The sequence below is a fragment of the Mauremys mutica genome, chromosome 4, assembly GCF_020497125.1.
Source record: "Mauremys mutica isolate MM-2020 ecotype Southern chromosome 4, ASM2049712v1, whole genome shotgun sequence".
NCBI lineage: Eukaryota > Metazoa > Chordata > Testudines > Geoemydidae > Mauremys > Mauremys mutica.
In genome coordinates, this window is record NC_059075.1 from 146,496,104 (window position 1) to 146,515,469 (window position 19,366).

A 19,366-nucleotide genomic window follows, 5' to 3' on the forward strand; every position below is an offset into this window, starting at 1 on the left:
AGGGGCTGGGCATGACCAGATAGCTCTGCTGCACAGGCTGGCAGCCCAGGGCCTCTCTCCAAGGGAAATGGGTAAATGAGGGGTTACTAAATATTTGAATTTTTAACTCTTTCAATTGTCTCCCCTTCCCCATCCCCTGGGATGTGTGGGTGTGTTCAATAAATGTGTAAAGGAGTTTTTGCTCCTTGGGTGATGCCCAGCAACCACAGCCAAGTTCCTAACTAATGTGGCATTAGTAGCTGCCCTAAAGGGTGAGATGGTGTCAGCCCCATCAGCAGTGTTTGCAGCTATTCCATGGACACAGAAGAGTCACACATACAAAATGTCTCCAGAGAACTCAGGAGGGCCAACAAAAGAGTGGAAACAACAAATTTCACCTGGACAGCAAGTCCATCTGGATGTGACACCTCCACCCATGTGACCCAAGGACCTCTTGATGCCAACAGGCAGAGGGTATATGGGGCACAGGGATCCCACTGGTTCACCAAAAGGGATCATCTGCTAAAAGGTTGTGTCACATTGGTCGTCATAACCATTGTGAGATGTATGTATAGAAAATATGTGAGGAGTAACGTATATCTACTCAAAATTATGTTCTCTGGGTCTGTAGTTAAAGTCAGGTCACTCAAAGGTGACATACCTTGAGAACTTCTCCAGATGGGGGATGGGAGACACCTATCTCACTGGTGGACCATTGTGTGCCATACAATAGAAGAGTAGTAGCATGCTGAGTTAAATGCTAATGAAGAACTGAAGAAACTTCAGAAAGGAATTAACAGTAGGGTGCGAAGCCTATTTTCAGGTAAACACCACAGGTCTATTCTGGTACATTTGAAGAGGCAAAGAGACACCCTGTCTTCCTTCTGTCAGTGAAGATAAGCTGCCAGCAGGCTTGATATTATGAAAGTGGGGTCTCAGCCCGCTTGGTTGAAAATGCTGGGAAAAATCAGAGAATCATAGAATATCACAGTTGGAAGGGACCTTAGGAGGTCATCTAGTCCAACCCCTTGCTCAACACAGGACCAATCCCCAACTAATTCATTCAATCCCAACTAAATCATCCTGTGGATGTGGATTAAGCTATGGGAGACTGGGGAATGTCTTTTGTAAGCTAAATTTAGTCTCTAGAAAGCAGATCATGATTTTGTTAACAAAATTCTTATTTGCTATCACTTGAATCTCTGTTCTTTGATAATAAACTAACTCTTGTTTTCACTATATCACTATATCTAAGTGCTGAGTGGGGATCCTGAATTGAATCTGACAAGCTGGTGTAGCCTATTCCTTGGTAAATAGCGGATCTAAGAATTCTGGGAGTGTTCAGTGGAACATGGGCTGAGCAGAGGGACACTCGGAGGACGGTGTCTGCCTATCAACCACCTGCGCAGAGTCAGGGAAGCCTGGAAGGCAGTGCTTGTGTTGCCAGAGACTGGTGGAATTGGGGAGCTGGTTCACAGCCAGCACAAACAAGACTTTCTTGCTGCATTCCCTCTAAGGCGTGTTGCCTGAGCGGCCACGCAAGAGGGCATCAAGGGCCGTGCACCTAATTAGTGGAGCCATGCAAGTGAGGCTCCACTAATTAGGTGCCTGGACCATGGAGAGGATGTACATATAAGAAGGTAAGGTGGTGGTGGGGGAATAGAGCTAGGTGGGGGGCTGTGGGGTGAGGTGGGGCGGGGAGTTTGGGCATGCAGGGCTGCAGTGGCCAGGGAGAGATGCCTCTCCTCTAGCCCCAGTTGGGCTGCAGGGTCCAGGGACTCTGAATCAACCTTCCTGAATACGCCTTACTGCATAACTTTCTGCTTCAATCACATAAACCCTTAGAAATGCTGGCTTCTTCTGCTCCTGACATTCCTAGCCATGTATTTGGGTTCCTGCCTTCTTCCTCACTGTCTCCATGCAGGGCCATCCTTAGGCACCCCTGGGCAGAGGCACTGACTCCTGCTGAAGATTATAAAATCACATCTCTAAAAAATCCTTGCATAGATTTTTAGATCCACTATCTGAGTATTCATCTTTAGCCTTAAATGCTTGGATCTTCAGACATATAGGTTTTTTTAAATAAATCCTTCAAAAAAACTCTTATCTAAAATACACATCTTAATTTTAATTACTTTAGTACAAAAAACTTGTTTCCAAAGTCTTTCTGTCCATCCCTTTCTTTCTTCACCCCCCTGTTGAAGAGAGGCTAGCCCTTAAAGGGACAACACCCCTTTCCTTCCAGATAGCTGGACAAACAAGTTTCCCTCTCTTTACTTCTGACTATTTGATGAACTAGTTTTAAAAGAACTCTCCAGCAAAATCAGTACCTTCGTAAGATAGAAAATCCTTTGTTATGCCTAAAATCTTTGGAAACATATTTTTTAAAGTTGGTAAATTTCATAAACATGTCTGTTATGGAGATTACACAAAGTAAATTAGTGTTGCCTTTTTCTAAAAGTAATGAACATTGTGATGAACACAGTAAACCTCTGACTGATTCATTTAAAATAATGTCTTTATTTCAGTGAGTTAAATACATAGTAATCTGGAATGATTACTTTATGAAGGCTGAAGAGTGCATTTAAAATATAAAAATCATCTTAGAAATACTGATTAAGAAAATGTAAAACAGAGAAGAGCTGCATCGTGTATTCCATAATAATTAATGTTGCATTCAGCAGGGCAGCTGACTTGCCCTTACTGCAAATAAATCTCTGACAAACTTCAGGGTACAGTAACGCCTCACTTAATGTTGTAGTTATGTTCCTGAAAAATGAGACCTTACGCGAAACGTTGTTAAGCGAATCCAATTTCCCCATAAGAATTAATGTAAGTGGTGGGGGGGTTATGTTCCAGAGAAATTCTTTTCACCAGACAAAAGACATTATATACATACACTGTATAAGTTTTAAACAAACCGTTTAATATTGTACACAGCAATGAATGATTTTGAAGCTTGGTTGAGGTGGTGGAGTAAGAGGGTGGGATATTTCCCAGGGGATGCTTTGCTGCTAAATGATGAACTAGCACTCAGCTGAGCCCTCAAGGGTTAAGACGCTGTTGTTAATGTAGCATCACACTCTACAAGGCATCATGGACTGAGGCAGAAGGGAGGAAACACAATAGATGCAGGGCAGTAGCTGCAAACACTTCCCTGCAAAAACTGAACATGATGATGAGCCCACACTATCCAGCTGGAGCGCACCACTCCCTCCTCGTGACAGCACATGCACGGCTGCACAGGTGCTGACTTTCCAAAGTGCTGGGGGGTGCGGGCATGAGTGAGAGAGAGAGAGAGAGATGTGCATTGCCCCTTTAAGTACGCTGACACCACTTCAAGTATATTCCCCTTTTATGAAGATCCGCCCATTCAGAGAGGAAGCAACAGCTTCCAGCCACCTCCCTCCTTTCTGTCCCTCTCCTCCGCTTTGTGGAGCGGGGGTACAGAGCTTGGGGGGCAGGAGCAGGGGGACATCCTGACATCAGCACCCCCTCCCCCAGCAAGCAGGAAGCTCCCGGGAACAGCTCCAGGGCAGAGGGCAGGGCAGGAGCAGCAGGGCAGTGGCGGGAGGGACAGCTGAACTGCTGCTGGGCAGCTGTCAAGCCACATACCTTACAGGGAATTTAGGGGAGCTGATGAGGGGTGCTGCTGGCCCCCCCTGGTTCTAATCCCCACAAGGAGGGGCTGCTCTTCCAGAGAATCCTGCAAGCAGAGGACAAAGCGGCAGCTGCCAAACGATGCTATAAGGGAGCATTGCGCAACTTTAAACGAGCTTGTTCCCTAATAGATCAGCAACGGAACAACGTTATCCGGGACAACGGTAAGTGAGGAGTTACTGTATATCAAAATACCTGTGACTAACATTTTTTATTCCTAAATTTAGTGCTTTTAATTAGGTACCTTCTCTATGTCCAGTCGTCACCTTCTGGCATGCAGTGGAAAACGTTCTCCATTTTCCTTGAAAAAACCCACTGTTCTGCAATTTCTGTCATTTGCTTCATTTGGGTTCAGGGATTTGGCTGGAAGGGGGTGAGCAGGGAGGGGGAGGGAAGAGAGGAGGGAGACAGTGGGGCAGGGCCTGGGGCAGAGCAGGGGTGGAGTATGGACGGGGCCACAGGCAGAAGAGTTGGGTAGGGGAGCCAGCCTCCCCAAGCGGCAGCTTCTTCCACCACCCATGACCGCAGGTAAGAGCAGATCGGCTCCCGCACACCCAGCACGCGCTGCAGTGTCCTTAGGCAGGGGCCGCATTCACAGAGCCGAATGCGCCGGTGCTGTGCATTCTGTGTGAAGGAGAGGGCACGGGGGTCTCTGCGGGATACTGTGACTCTCCGCCACTGTGAGGTGTGCCGGATGGCTCGGTATCCTTTGCTGCCTCGTCCCTCCCATCCTGGGCTGCGAGCCCAGGCTGCCGTCGGGCATAGGGGCACCAGTTTAATAATACTGCGTAGGGCCCCATAAATCCTAAGGACGGCCCTGTCTCCACGTCTCTTTTTTTTTCCCCCCTCACAAAGCAGAGCTCATTGGATTTCCTGTACTTCTTCTCAGTCCGTTACCCTTAAAGTGACAGAGCCTGACAGCAATCAGGACCTCCCTCAAAATGAGGAAAGCAGTAGGGACAGGAGCAGTTACAGGCAGCCGGGGTCTTCTTTCAGAAATAGGCATTAGGGCTCTGACAGGGAAGGCATGCAGCAGCTTCTGAGCTGCTTACCAACCCCTTGCACTCCTCCGTCACAGAACCATAGAATATCAGGGTTGGAAGGGACCTGGAGGTCATCTAGTCCAACCCCCTGCTCAAAGCAGGACCAATCCCCAACTAAATCATCCCAGCCAGGGCTTTGTCAAGCCTGACCTTAAAAACGTCTAAGGAAGGAGATTCCACCACCTCCCTAGGTAACCATCAAGAAGATCTGGGATTAGTCAATGCCTGGAACAAAGTACCAATGATGAAGACAATAGAGACACTTTTGAAGACCATTTATACAGTCTTCTGCAGATCCTCAGTCTGAAGAGGACAATTTGAGGAAATGGCAAATGTCACAGAAAATGAGACTATTGTTTAAACCTCTAAATGAAGTGAGGTGGCTATCGAGACATATCACTGTAAGTGCTTTGATGTGTAATTACGAGACCCTTCTTAGATACTTGAACATGAAATCTCAGAAAACAATAACCCGATAGCAAAGTACTTCCCGAATAAGCTCTCTGACAATAATTACCATATCACTAACTGCATGAAATGATGTCTTATATGAATTAGCAGAACCGACCAAATGCTTTCAGAAGAGCTCTTTAACAATAGTGGAAGCTGTACACTTAGCAAGGGCCAGGGTGACCACAATGGCGTAGCCAGGTTCTAACATCAGGGGAAGCGAACACATAAAAATAGGCGCCACCCGCCGCCATATCAAATAACTAGTTACATACTTTTACATTTGTTATACATATTTATTTTGTACTTAAAATAAAAACACAAGAATGATATTGTTTTATAAGTATGTGTGTTATTTTGCATTTAAAATATAAAAAAGGTTTACAGTATTGTATATAAAATCAAAACATAATAAAAACACGTGTTATTTACTTATTTTATATTTCATACTGTAAACCTATTTTAAATGCAAAATAACACATGCACTTATAAAACATCATTCTTTTGTGGCCCCTGAAAGCAGGCAGCACACAGGAGGAAGGCGGGGGGGGCACAGTCCCCCGCATGAGAGAGACAATCGGACAGAGGTGGGTAGGGTCTGTTGGGGCTTCGCATGGGGAACAGGGGGTGGGAAGCTGCACTGGGAGACTCTCCTATGCAGCACCTAGCCACACTGGCTTTCTGCATCATGAGGAACTCGGGAAAAGGAGGCAGCAAGAGAGAGAGGCGGAGGAGGAGGTGCCCTTCCCCTCCCAACTGGGTCTATGAGTCCCTGATCTCACAGAGTCTCAGCGCTGCAGGCACCCAGCCCCCAGGTACTGGGCTGCAGTGCAAGCTAGAGGGGCTGATACAGAGAAGTCAGGACCAGTCAGAGCACTTCCCATGTCATCATGAAAACTCACTCCTGGAAAGCTGGGTGAGGTAATATGGCGGGGGTGGGATATATTTTATTGGACCAGCTTCTGTTGGAGAGAGAGACAAGCTTTTGAGCTTTCACAGAACTCTTCTTCAGGAAGAATACAGAACTCCGTGAAAGCTCAAAAGCTTGTCTGTCTCTCTCTCTCTCTCTCTCTCTCACCAACAAAAGTTGCTCCAATAAGAGATATTACCTCACCCACCTTGTGGCTCTAATTTCCTGGGAACAACAGGGCTACACCAACACCGCATACAAAAATGCAAGATTCACATGAACAGCAGAGTGACCACCATCACACCAGGACATTATTTTCACAATTCATCTTAGCATAATGTCATCACACCAAGGCAGTAGCACTATCAGCACAAGCACACTGGGACCCACACAGCAGGATAGTCGTGTCAGTTTAGCTCAGTCTCTGAGTCCATCCCCACTAAGCTAAGTCCAAAGGTTCAGCTAAACACAAGGGTACCTGAAAAGAGCTGTACTAACAGGAGGTGGGGTCTCTCAGCTGCTCAGCCCCTTGCTCCAGGAGCAGTTCCCCTCGCTGATTAGCAGGTGGCCAAAAACCAGCTAAACAGCGAGCACTCGCACTCCCCTAGCTAGCTACCCTACTGCCCCCGCCCCCACCCAACAGCTGATGGCTTGTGGACCCCCACGGGCCCCATAAACTGTTGACTGTTGGGTGGCTGCCCCTGCCCCCTATAGGGGCATGCCCCGACCGACCCCCTTCTTCCCCAAGGTCCCAGCCTCTCCTCCTCCCCAAGAGCCCAGCTTGCTGGAGTTCAGTTCTTTCCCCCTCCCCTCACTGATTGGCTGTCTGTCTCCCTCCTGCTGGGAGACAGCTAATCGGCGAGGCAGGGAGGGGGCAGGGTTTATGCAGCACACTAGGGGAAGCCAGCAAAGCCTGCCTGCCGGAGCCCAGCTTGCTGGAGCTCAGTTCTTCCCCTCCCGTCCTGCTGGGAGACACAGCTGATCAGTGGTGGCGGGGTATGCAGCAAGCTGGGGGAAGCCGGGCAGGCCAAGCTTCAGAGCGGAGTGTGGGCCCCGCCCCTGGTGCCATGGTAACCCCACCTAAGGCAGGGCTTTTTTGAAAATGTGCTGAGAGGAAGCTGCTGCTTCCCCTGCACCCCACTAGCTACACTACTGGGTGACCAGACAGCGAATGCGAAAAATCAGGACTGGGGGTGGGGGGTAATAGGTGCCTATGTAAGAAAAAGTTCCAAAAATCAGGACTGTCCCTATAAAATCAGGACCTCTGGTCACTCTAGGACCCAGATCCACAAGATGAGAGGACAGTATCGTGGAGAAATAGTCTCTTGGAGCAACAATGTGGAAAAATCTAATTGCATCGAGCACAAGAGATGAACAATTCAGCTGTGAATCTATTCTAAGTTTCATATCATTACTGTGTAATCATCTGAATGAAAGTTTTCCAGAAAAGCAACTCTATGAATGACAGGGGCGGCTCTAGGTATTTTGCCGCCCCAAGCACGGCAGGCAGGCTGCCTTTGGCGGCTTGCCTGCGGGAGGTCCCCGGTCCTGCGGATTCGGTGGCATGCCTGCAGGAGGTCCGCCGAAGCCACAGGACCAGCGGATCCTCCCCAGGCAGGCCGCCGAAGGCAGCCTGCCTGCCACCCTCACAGCGACCGGCAGAGCGCCCCCCGTGGCTTGCCGCCCCAGGCACGCGCTTGGCGTGCTGGTGCCTGGAGCCACCCCTGATGAATGGGCAGCTTTTGACTTTGCCTCACTGTCACCACAACAAATCAGTTATGAATTTGGTACTGAAAACATTAGCAAGCTAGTTGACAAATACAGAAAAATTTTGGACCTTAGTCAAGTGAAGTCATCTGCCCAAAACACCATGGAGGAGGAGGAGTTCATTGTGAACTATTACAATGATTACAAATACATAATTGCAGAGAAACATGAAGCAAAGATGATGACAAATTTCCAGGAAGTGGTGACTTTCAGTCTACAAAATCCAGAACAATCCAGTGTAGTTTCACAACTGGTGGATATATGTACAACCTTTCAAGCTTCCAGTGCTGATTGTGAGTGTGGCTTTAACCTTATGAATAATATCAAAAGTAAATCATGAAACAGACTGAAAGAAGATCACCTGGATATGCTAATGAGGATCAAATTTCACACTTCAAGTGGTGGAGAAGTAAACCTTTACCACTCTTCCAGTGTTTATATACAGCGTCAAGACAGAAGAGAAATGGTTCATGATCAGTGGCAAGAATCTGCCCCATCATCTGGCTTGCCAACTACTGACTCAGGGTCTCATTCCAGTGATAGTGATTAGTGGTCTCCTAAATCAAGAAAATAAATAAAGTCATTTCTTTCATGTGTCAAAACAAAATGTTTAATTTTATGTCACAAGTCACAACAAAAGTGTGTGTGTGTGTGTGTGTGTGTACACACAATCCTACATAAAGGCACTAGATAAAAAGCTTTTTTTTGTCAAGCCAAAAAACATAATCTTTAATGTCAAGGATAAAGAAAGTGTAACAATTATTTTATTTCATGCATCAATACTAATGATAAAATATTTTGTTTCCTATGTCAAGAAAATGGCTAATTTTGTTTTATGCCTCAATGGAATAGATACATGTACGTTCCTAAAAGGCCACTGAAAATTTTGCAGTGTTAATTTTCTTTTTATTTGATTTCATATTAAATAAACATCTTAAGCAGTGCACATTCTTAATTATCCCTGGTTTTAATATTCTTCCATACCTATGAACTTTTCTAAAACAATATATTGTATCTAGGTTTTTTGTTTGTACTGGTGGCGCACATCCGCATATTACCAAATATTAGTGGTGCACATAAAATTAATTCCACACGTGGATGGAAAAAATTAGAGGGAACATTGCTCCCTTGTGCTAAGGATAGTGGTAGCCAGGGACACTGGAATGAGGGGTAGGGGGCCATGCACCCTCCCCATACACACACACACACTTTTTACCGGCCATAAGGGTGAGCGTGGTAGTGGGACCTCAAGGGAAGAAGTGGTATGAGGGCGAGCAGGGGCGGCTCTAGGAATCCCGCTGCCCCAAGCAGGGTGGCGCGCCACAGGGAGCGCTCTGGCGGTCGCCGGTCCCGAGGCTCCTGGGGACCTCTTGCAGACGTGCCTGCGGAGGTTCCGCTGGTCCCGCGGCTCCAGTGGAGCATCCGCTGGCGTGCCTGCGGGAGGTCCACCCGAGCCATGGGACCAGCGAACCCTCCGCAGTCATGCCTGCGGGAGGTCCACCGAAGCCGAGGACCAGCGGACCTTCCGCAGGCATGACTGCAGAAGGTCCGCCGGAGCCACCTGCCGCCCTGCCGGCAAAATGCCGCCCCAAGCACGCGCTTGGCGCGCTGGGGTCTGGAGCCGGCCCTGAGGGTGAGGGCTTGGGGGCGGGGGATGGGGGACACAGTTCAGGCACCTGTGGCCCCCACACTTTCAGGGCTCTTCTGCCACTCCTGGTGGTAGTGTAGGCCAAAAGCCTAATGGGGAAAAATTGTCTTGAGTAAATTGTACTCTATTTTGCTTTATACTCCATTTTGCTAGCTTTGAATTAGTAAGAAGAAACTGTAGCCTTGAAGTAGCAAGAAGAAATTGTTCTGAGTTTATCCTTTGCAGATTGTGTTGATTGTTCTTAGAAGGATAGAAGTTTTATGGCTGTAATTCTTGCCTTTGATATCATTTACTGTGTTGTGTGTGGGTGAAGAACGTATGCTATGATGATTAACAGAATAGAGACGGGAGGCACTGTACTGATGGAGCCCGGATGGTCGAAAGGGGAGTGGAGGAGTCAAGAGGCACCAACTTTATTATCAGACTCACCCAGCTGGCAAACTGACGACCCTAAAGCAAAGACATACACCCCAAGGGCAAGATAAGGAGTTGAGCCAGAGGGCCGAGATAAGAAACAGCTGCGGATCCTCCTGGTAACGCTGATTAAGAGCAACCTTAAATACCTCATGATTGATAGCTCCAGTGTGACACAGCAAGGTCCATAGACTTGTATGGGAACTTATTACTATAAAAGAAGGGTGTATTGCCGTGGGATTTTGGGTTCACTCTGCATCAACATCAGAGCTTTGAATGCATTCGATAGAGACCCAGCTCCCCTCCTTCGTGTGCAGTTTCAGCTGGCCACTGGACCTACCAGGCAACACGAAGGACCAGTAACTATAAGATCCAGCTGCAGAACCTTTTGGTGGATGGGTGTGAATGGAAACATATGCTGATTTTAATGCTTAAATTGTACTCTCAATACACGCAGCATATTGCCTTATCCCCTTTAAAAAGATTCTGTGCGCTTCTTAGAAGCATAACAGTAGCAAGGTGTCTCACAACCATGAGTACCCCTGGAAAACATCACAGTTATTAATGGGGGACTGAGTTAAGGTTGTGGATTTCCTGATTCCAGACCATGTCTGCCTAGCAGATAGTTTGTCCTTCTTAATACAAACCTATTTACCACAACATCAATTTAAAAATATACTCCCAGGAAATCTATCATTAGGGATATGTAGAACATACACCACGTACCAGACTCATGTGTTGAGGCCAATTCACACACTAGTTACCACAGTAACTATTACATCCTAAATACCAAAGGAGCCTTTCAGTTATAACTGGGCCATTTTGTGGTATCCATCCCTTGAGTTTTAAGCTTTGACGAGCCATTTCCTGTATGTTTAGGAGAGTGAAAACAATCACAGCAGTGAAGCAGAATGCTAACGCTACCAGTTGCTATAAAGTGCTCAATGCTTACCGGCAGTTTTGTGATCCCCATGTTCCCTTCCCGCCCTCCCCCCCATGCCCAAAGTGGAAGGATATTTCCCGGACAGAGCCTGGCACATATTGTATGCCGAATGCTGCCTAGAGACAGTCAGATAAATTCTTAGTGCTTGTGGCACAGAAAATTTTCACAAGATCCTATGAGGAGGATCACAGTGTCTGAGACATGGAGATTCTGAAGCAGATCCGCTCCTGCCCAGCTTTTGTAAACACAGTTCAGCTGCTGAGAGGGGTAAGAGAAGGGTTTGCTGGATAGATTCTTTGGGTTTTTGCATTCATCCAATGGGGCATACTTTATACTGAGAAATCTCTCCTCTGATCTCTACCCCACTATCCACAACCCTTTCCTCTGCCAGTCCTGTCCAGACAGGACTGATGGCCCCTACCAATTTCTCTTACTCTCTCCCTCTCCATATCTCCCTCTCTGTATCTCCCCTTCTCTCTGCGTGTGTCTCTGTCACTCTTCCTCTATCGAGGCTGGTCCCCACCCATTCCTCCTTCTCTGTGCCTCTCTCTGTCCCCACCTTCCCCCATGGCCATTATCTCCCTGGGTATTTCTCACTCATATTCCTTGGGATCTGGTTGTTCCAGGCAAGGAGGTTGGGGAGGGGCTGAAATGATCAGTGAAACTCTGTGCTGGGAATGTCAGAGTCACTGATTTCCACTCCCCCTTCTGCTCTCTGCTAACAGGTGCGCATGAAAGACAAGGAGACACTGGCATCCCTCAGCAGAGGTTTAATGATGACTGAGCTGAACACAACGTCCCTGCTTCCGACAGAAACCAGCCCAGACTATAGGGATAATAAGACTGGTTGCAAAATACACAGTTTAACTTATGTGATCCTTGATGGTGTCACTGCGCTCATCTGTCTCTTCGGGCTGGTGGGCAACGGGGTCGTCCTCTGGCTCCTCAGCTTCTTCATTAAGAGGAATCCCTTCACCATCTACATCCTCAACCTGGCCGTAGCAGACTTAAGCTTCCTCCTCTGCCTGCTTATTTTCCTCATACATTATACTGTGGAATCTCTCTTCTGTTTCTATGAATTTGAGAAATTTCTGTGGTTTTTTCACCTGCTGGTTCTGTTGGCCCACAATGCCGGCCTGTACTTCCTGACGGCCATCAGCGTTGAGAGGTGTCTGTCTGTCTTCTACCCCATCTGGTGCCGATGCCACCGCCCAAAGCACCTGTCTGCCCTTGTGTGTGCCCTGCTGTGGGCGCTCTCCTGCCTGGTAACCGGAGTAGTGTCTTATTTTTGTGATTTTGGTGGAACTGAACGCTGTCGGATGTCACTCATAGCCATGTATGCTCTGGATTTCCTGATTTTCGGTTCCATCATGGTTCTGTCCAACCTGATCCTGTTCATCAAGGTCCGACATAGCTCCCAACAACGTCAGCCTGGAAGGTTCTACATTGTTATCTTGCTCACCATCCTCTTCTTCCTCATCTTTGCTGTTCCCTTCGGTATCCAGCAATTTGGCATGTATTTTAATAATGTTAATATCCCCACTCAGATATGTAATGCACTGGCCTCTTTAAACAGCAGCATTAACCCACTTATTTACTTTTTAGTTGGGAGCTACAGGAAGTGGCGGTTCAGGGGCTCTGTTAAGGTCGCACTCCAGAGGGTTTTTGAAGAGCATGCAGATTCCAGAGAAGACAGAGAAGCCACCAGGACAGACACAATGGAGATGGCTAATTAAATCCCTACAGCACCCAGCCTCAGAGACCTTATTGTGGATGTGGAGCTTTATTAATCAGTATGAAAATTAGCAGCTTCCTACTTGTTTAATTTTTCTCTAATTTTCCAAATACCATATTTGTGTGGCACTTGGTTATGATGTTATGTCTGTCTTGGAAAACTCGTCAGCATGGTCTCTGGGCCTATCAGATATATTTTACACATCCCCCAAGTTATATCTCCAGTGAGTGTATATGTATGCAAGGTGACAGTAAATAATTTCTGCTTCTGACTACAAACCCATCTACTAGAAAGAGGGATTGGGGAAAAAAGGCATTTTGACAGGGTGGGCATGAGAGGAAATAACATACTGACATTAACATCGATGGCAACTTTATTATATCTGCCCAAAGCATAAGAACTAAAAAGAACAAAAGTTATTCTAAAGCACGAAATACATATAAATATCCATCTAATTAAACAGCATACACATTGCCCAATTCAGTATTAAGTATGATCATTAGAAAATTTAAATAAGTCCAGTGGGACACAAATAAAAGAGCAGTGAGTGAGGGAAATGCAATGGCTAGAGATCACCCAATAGCTATAAATAGGGGCCCTACCAAATTCACAGCTGTGAAAAACACATCACGGATGGTGAAATCTGGTCTTTTGTGTACTTTTACTCTATCCAATACAGATTTCATGGGGGAGTCCAGCGTTTCTCAAAATGGGGGTCCCAACCAAAAGGCGGTTCTGGGGAGTTGCAAGGCTGTTGTAGGGGGGGTCGCAGTAGTGCCATCTTTACTTCTGCATTGCTTTCAAAGCCGGGCACTGGAGAGCAGTGGATGCTGGATGGACGCCTAGCTCTGAAGGCAGTGCCACATTAAGCAGCAGCGCAGAAGTAACTGGGGCAATACCATATCGTGACACCCTTATTTCTGGACTGCTGCAGACAGTGGTGCTGCCTTCAGAGCTGGACTCCCAGCCAGCAGCTGCAGAGCTTCCTGCAGCTGGGGGAGGTTCCCGAAGGTGGGTCTGACACGGGAGCGGCACCTGCAAGGGAAGAGGAAGTCCCATCCCTCACCACGCTGGCCAGAACCAGCAGCTGGAGCTTGGCATAAGGTAGGAGCCCTCGGCCAGGGCACCTCCAGCCCTGCCCCTCCTCGGCTCCAGCCCAGCGCCCCGGCACTCGGGAGTTAAAGCACTTTGGGATGCTGTGGGGGGAACTATGGAAAATCCCCCCCACAACCACAGTACCCTGGGCGGTCACCCATCCATATGGCCAGCCCTGCTCCTCCCCAACAGATTGCGCCCAGCCAGCAGCTGCTGCTCTCTGGCCACCCAGCTCTGAAGGCAGCGCCACCACCAGCAACAGCGCAGAAGCAAGAGTGACAAGAGCATGAGCCCAATACAATCGCTTTGTTACCTCCCCCATAGCCTCCTTTTGCATTGGGACCCCCACAGTTATACCACCATGAAATTTCAAATTTAAGTATCTGAAACCATGAAATTTATGATTTTTTTAAATTCTAAGACTGTGAAATTGACCAAAATTGACAGTGAATTTGGTAGGGCCCTGGCTATAAGAAAGGAAACACATATGGAGTCCCAGTCCCACTCCAAAGGCATATGGCTGTTTATATTTCAAATGTTTTCTCTCTTTTGGCCACCTTCTCTGTATCTTTAATCAAAGGATAAAAAGTGTTTTAATGGGAGGTGCCAACAGTAACTTGAAATGAAACTGCTGGGCCACAGTCACCTATGTAATGTTGTAACAGTGTACAAAGGTATCGATAACATCGTCTCCCTTGTGGGCCCAAGACACCACAGAGCTACCCACACAATAGATTTTTAGCCATTTATCTCATGCTTGGCTAAAGTTCAAGGAAAGGAACTGGGCGCGGTTGGTACTTCCTATTGTTTCTGGTGTGAAGAGTGAAAGACACCACAATTGGTGACAAGGCTGGGAGCCTCACCCAGAGATGCGGTGGCACAGAGAGCGACTGTTAGGCAAGTGAAAGTTAAATGACAACTGCACCTCTTTCAGATTTGACAGAGATGCTAGTGCTTATGGTTTGGGGGCAGTATTGGCACAAGCACAAAGGATTTGAGAGGATGGTGGTTTTGTTCAGCAAAAGTCTAGTTCTGAGAGGGCACCACATGGAAGGAACTCCTGCAGTGGTTAAATCTAGAGAACATTTTCATCAGTATTTCTATGGGAGGAATTTTTGGTCAGGACAGACCATGCTGCCCTGCAATGGCTCTTTAGATTCAGGAATCCTGACGAACAGCTTGCCATGTGGTTGGGAAAACTGCAGTGCTGCGATTTCCCATTCATGCACAAGCCTGGCCATAAGCATAGCAATGCAGATGCCTTGTGTAGATGGCCTTGTTGGAGAGACTAAATGCAAACATTCCCGTAGCAGAAGAGCAAACAATTGTTAGCTCACAGGGATGTGTGTACTAGGGAGTAGATGGTTGCCTCCTCTCATCCAATAATTTTCAGAATTGCACAAGTTCCTTGTTCATCCACTGGAATAATGGAAGTGGGGTTGCAGAAATGGATGCCAAAGCAACTAGAAACTTCCCAAAGAAAGGACCCTGATGTCAGAATAATGTGTGACTGAAAAACCAATTTGCAAATAGAGCCACCCTGGAATGTAGTGGACCCTCACTATACCACTGTAAAAGCTTTCTGATTTGGAGGTGAAAGATGGAATATTGTATAGGTGATGGGAGAAGCCAGAAGGTGATGGGTACAGGTATCATATGGTTGCACCAAGTACATGGACAAAGGAGGAATTTTCATTGTACAAGTAGCATTTCTATTGGGCAATGTAGTGGTCCATGGCCGTCCGGCTCTGCCTCACTCCATCAAACAGCCAAGTCATAGGGGCTTGTGAGTCTTTGGCCTAGACTCCTGGCTTGGCAGACAACAAGTAACGGTCTATAGCTCAGGCCCTTTGAGTGGGACAGAATCAGAAACAGTCTTCAGTCTAGCCTCCTGGCTGGGGCAGGCAGTGACCACAGTCTGGGGTTCTGCCCCTCAGGGTGGGGCCACGTAATAAATAGTCTTTAGTCCAGGCCTCCTGGCTGGGCTGATGACCTGGACAGTCTCTCGGATCCTCCAGGTGGGACACAGCAGGGAGCAGGCTATAGCCCAAAGCCTCCTGGCTAGGGCCAACAGCAAACGAGACAATATGGAGGGCTCACTACCTTCGGGCTGGGGCAAGCCACAGGTAAGGTGCAGGCCTTCCAGCCTAGTGAGTAGGCCACCACCTCAGGGATGGGGTTGGCAGCAAGGGGTAGGGGCATCTGAGCCCATCCTACTCCACTGGGTCCCAGCCCAGGGCCCTAACAGTGGCAGATGATCCCGCCACTGGGTCAGTGGGGATCCTTCTGAAACATCTCTCAGCAATATAACGGGATTAATGTCTGAGTTCCCTGGGCTACTTCCTACCACCCTTCCTTGATGTGGCTCCATAGGTCCTCAGTCTCCTCGGGGTAGATAGCAGATAGCACTCCCAGCAATTCCTCACAGCAGTCAGTTTCCTTCGGGGTCAGGGTGCTGCACAGCTCAATCCCTGATCAGGAGTTCCACAGCAAAGCAGAGACATCTGCCTCCTTCCCTGGCTCCAGCCCAACTGAAGTGTGGGGCCCGCCTCTTATACTTCTTGTCCCACCCCTCTGCTTCCGGTGGGTGTGGCTTGGCTCCAATATTGGCTGTCAATCAATATTTGCTGGTAGCTATGGACTATTTACAAAATAATAAATAAAGAGTTTGTGACAGTAGCTGGGATCCTAGTGAATTAATTTTTCACCACATTTTGGGCCCTGGGTGAGTTACACACAGATCAAGGGAGAAACTTTGAATCCAAAGTGTTTCAACGGGTTTGTGAGATGCTAGGATCCACAAAACCTGCACACACACACCCCAGTCCGCCCCCATTGTGATGGGATGGTGGAAAGGTTCAATCAGCTCCTGGAGAGTAGCTGGCTACCTTTCTTGGACAGCATCAAAGAGACTGAGACCACATACCCCATTTCTTGTGATGCCTTATAGAACAGCATCAAGGAGAATACAATATGTACCCCAGCACTCCTTGTTTCGGGGCATGAGCTAAGGAGACCAGCCAGCAAACCTTTTATAGGGGGTTCCTGAAGAAGAACAAAATATTTGGACTATGGGAAAATCTTGCAATTCAAAACTGAAAAAGCGCCAGTCTTTTCTGGCAAGCATTTCAGGATAGCCCCTGACAAAATGAAAAGGCTGTATGATGTAAGATCCTATCGGGAAATGTTTCAAGAACCCTAGGAGAAGGAAGGGTAGGAGCCTTAAAGCTGGCTAAATCTTGTGAGGGACCCTATACGATATTGACCTGACTAAATCAAGTGGTATATAGGATATAGCATGGTCTGAAGTCTAGACTCAAAGTTACCCATAACAGACCATCTCAGACGGTATCGGGGGACAGCACCTCAGAGTGGCTGCTCCCCAGAAACTAAGAATGTAGTTGTGGAAGCTGAGGCTGGTGAAGAGGGAAATGCCAGAATGCCACATCCTGTCCCTGAGTACCTGTACCTCCCCTTGCCTGGTCCCACAGAGGGGATTCACGGGTCTGTCTTCAGTCGCAGTTTGGTTCAATCTTTACTCAGCTGAATAAGCCCAGGGCACAGCCCCTCCCCACTCCCCACCCAGCTGCGCCCTCTTGAAAAGATGTGAAAATGGCAAGGCCATCATGTCTTGTTGCTACAGGGGTAGCCAATTGATTTTGACTACCTTTGAGGCTCACCATTAACTATGTTCAAGAAACCAACTAACCAAGCTTAGCCAATTTTTTGTCTAAAGACCAAGTAGCACGGTACAAAGAGAATGTATACATAGCCCTTCCTCCGGGAAGCTGTTTCTCTCAGCACACCGTTCATCTTACACAGATGCTCTGAAGAAGAGGTTACTCCCCTTGTGCAGTGGCTGCGGTTCTCCGAGATGTGTCCCCCTATTGGTGCTCCACTTCAGGTGTGCATGCGCCTGTTGAATGAAGGTTTTCCATTTGCCATGTCTGTCCAGTCCGCACATGCGTCCCACGTATCCTCGTGCCGCACACCGAGTGTATATAGCGTTGCTCAGGGGAACTGCCCTCCGCTCCTTCTCCATCCAAACATCCTGTGGAAACAGTCCAAAGCAGAGGGGAAGGAGGGCAGATAGTGGAACAGCCGATGGGGGACACATGTCGACAAACTGGAGTTACTGCACAGGGTGCTGCACCTCATCTTCTCTGAGCAGTAGTGCTTATCTCTGCCCTCCTTGTCCTTCATAAACAGTACTGGGGGCCTGTCAGCGCCATTTTTTTCTTTAGAGCTCCAGGATTTTCCAGCACCGCTGGTACTGGGGGAGCCTTTGCCTCTACCAAGCCAAGAAGTCGAGGCTTCTGACACTGTGGATTTAGTGGGGGATCTGGGCCTTATAGGAGTTGGCTCCTAATGATGAGAGTCTGAGCTCCTCTTCCTTGAAGCTTTTCCTCCACAGCCTTCCCTTTCCTGGGGGAAACCTGCACTAAGGTTGAAGAGGCCATTACTCCACAACACAGGCATTGAGCAATGGAGGAGTGTAAGAAAAAGAAGCGGGGAAAAAAGGAGAGGGGAAGATTGGATGGAGAATGACGGAAAAACTGGAATCATACATGAAAATAAATATTTGTCTTCCTGTGTATTATCAGCTCTGGGAGGGGAGTGGGATTTAGTGCAGCCGTTCCTAACCTTTTTGCTGGTGCAACCCCATTTTAATGAATTATTTCCTCCTAGTACCCCAGACAGCAAGGAGGACACCATTTTGCAGAGCAATATGGCGTCCTCCGCACAGTGTGACCTTGTACGTATGGTGCATGCATGGTCACGCTGTGCAGAGGATGCCACTTTGCAGAGCAATGTGGCGTCCTCCATGCATCATGACTCGCACATCCCATGCATGCAAGGTCACAATATGAGGAGCAAGGGCATCCTCCGCATACTAGGGATTGCCACAACCCACCTGCTGATGGTGTGACCCACAGTTTGGGACCCGCTGGTTTAGTGGGGCTGGGGCTGGGGCTGGGCACCAGGGCATCTTGATTTTATCCCAGCTCTGGGAGGAGAGTGGCAGCTGCTACCTGTCCCTGCAAAACCTGAGCCTTTTAATTCTTCATCCGCCTTTCTACATTCTGAGTGATCTGCCAAACGCCCCGTTTGGCGCAATTCCCTGTTCCTGGGCTACCCGATAAATGCTTTTAAGATTCACAGCCTGTCCCGACCTGCCTAACCTCTCTCCCTCATACTGACTGAACCTTGTCTGATAATCTCCCAGCCTTCCCTTCATTCCAAGCAGACTGTAAGCGAGAGGGGTATTCAAGTTACTTATACCGTAACCTTCTCCTTGCTGTTTTAATTCCTCCCTTGGATCCTGTTCCCCTTTTGACCCTTCTTTGAGTCCTTTAATTTGTTTCCTTATTTGTGTAACTTGTACTTCATAGCACGCGTCCCGGGGGTCACTTTTGTGTCGCATGGTCCACCGGAGTGAACAAGCCCCCCCATTTAGTTAGTGTCTTACCAAAGATTCACAAGCTGCCTTATTATTGTTGACCCCTTGTCACTGTTAAATCTTGTGCTTGGGCATGTTGTTATGTGAGCAGAGTCTGCATGAGCTCCCCCCAGACATCTAGTGATGAGCTGGGGAAGAGAACTTCAGGTGCTGACCTTGTTTGCATGGGCACACCCACCCTGGCTAGGCACAAAGCATGATGGGGCTGCTTTGCCCAAGTGATCACTATTGGCTGGTCATGGATCACAAGTCTCTGTTATC

General features: G+C 47.9%; 1 protein-coding gene across 3 annotated transcripts in view; it reads left to right on the plus strand.

Moving 5' to 3' along the window:
* Positions 1 to 12,714, plus strand: part of LOC123368163 (mas-related G-protein coupled receptor member H-like) — a 31,881-nt gene extending 19,167 nt beyond the window's left edge. The window contains exons 1-2 of one of the 3 annotated variants that reach the window (XM_045012715.1): positions 3,672 to 3,803; positions 11,540 to 12,714. In XM_045012715.1, the coding sequence (XP_044868650.1) occupies positions 11,546 to 12,550 (1,005 nt within the window). In that variant the 5' untranslated portion in view covers positions 3,672 to 3,803; positions 11,540 to 11,545 and the 3' untranslated portion in view covers positions 12,551 to 12,714. Of the gene's footprint in view, positions 1 to 3,671; positions 3,804 to 10,068; positions 10,231 to 11,539 lie in introns of those variants that run through there. The other 2 variants (XM_045012713.1, XM_045012716.1) reach the window with 2 other exon arrangements.
* The last annotated feature ends 6,652 nt before the right edge of the window (positions 12,715 to 19,366 follow it).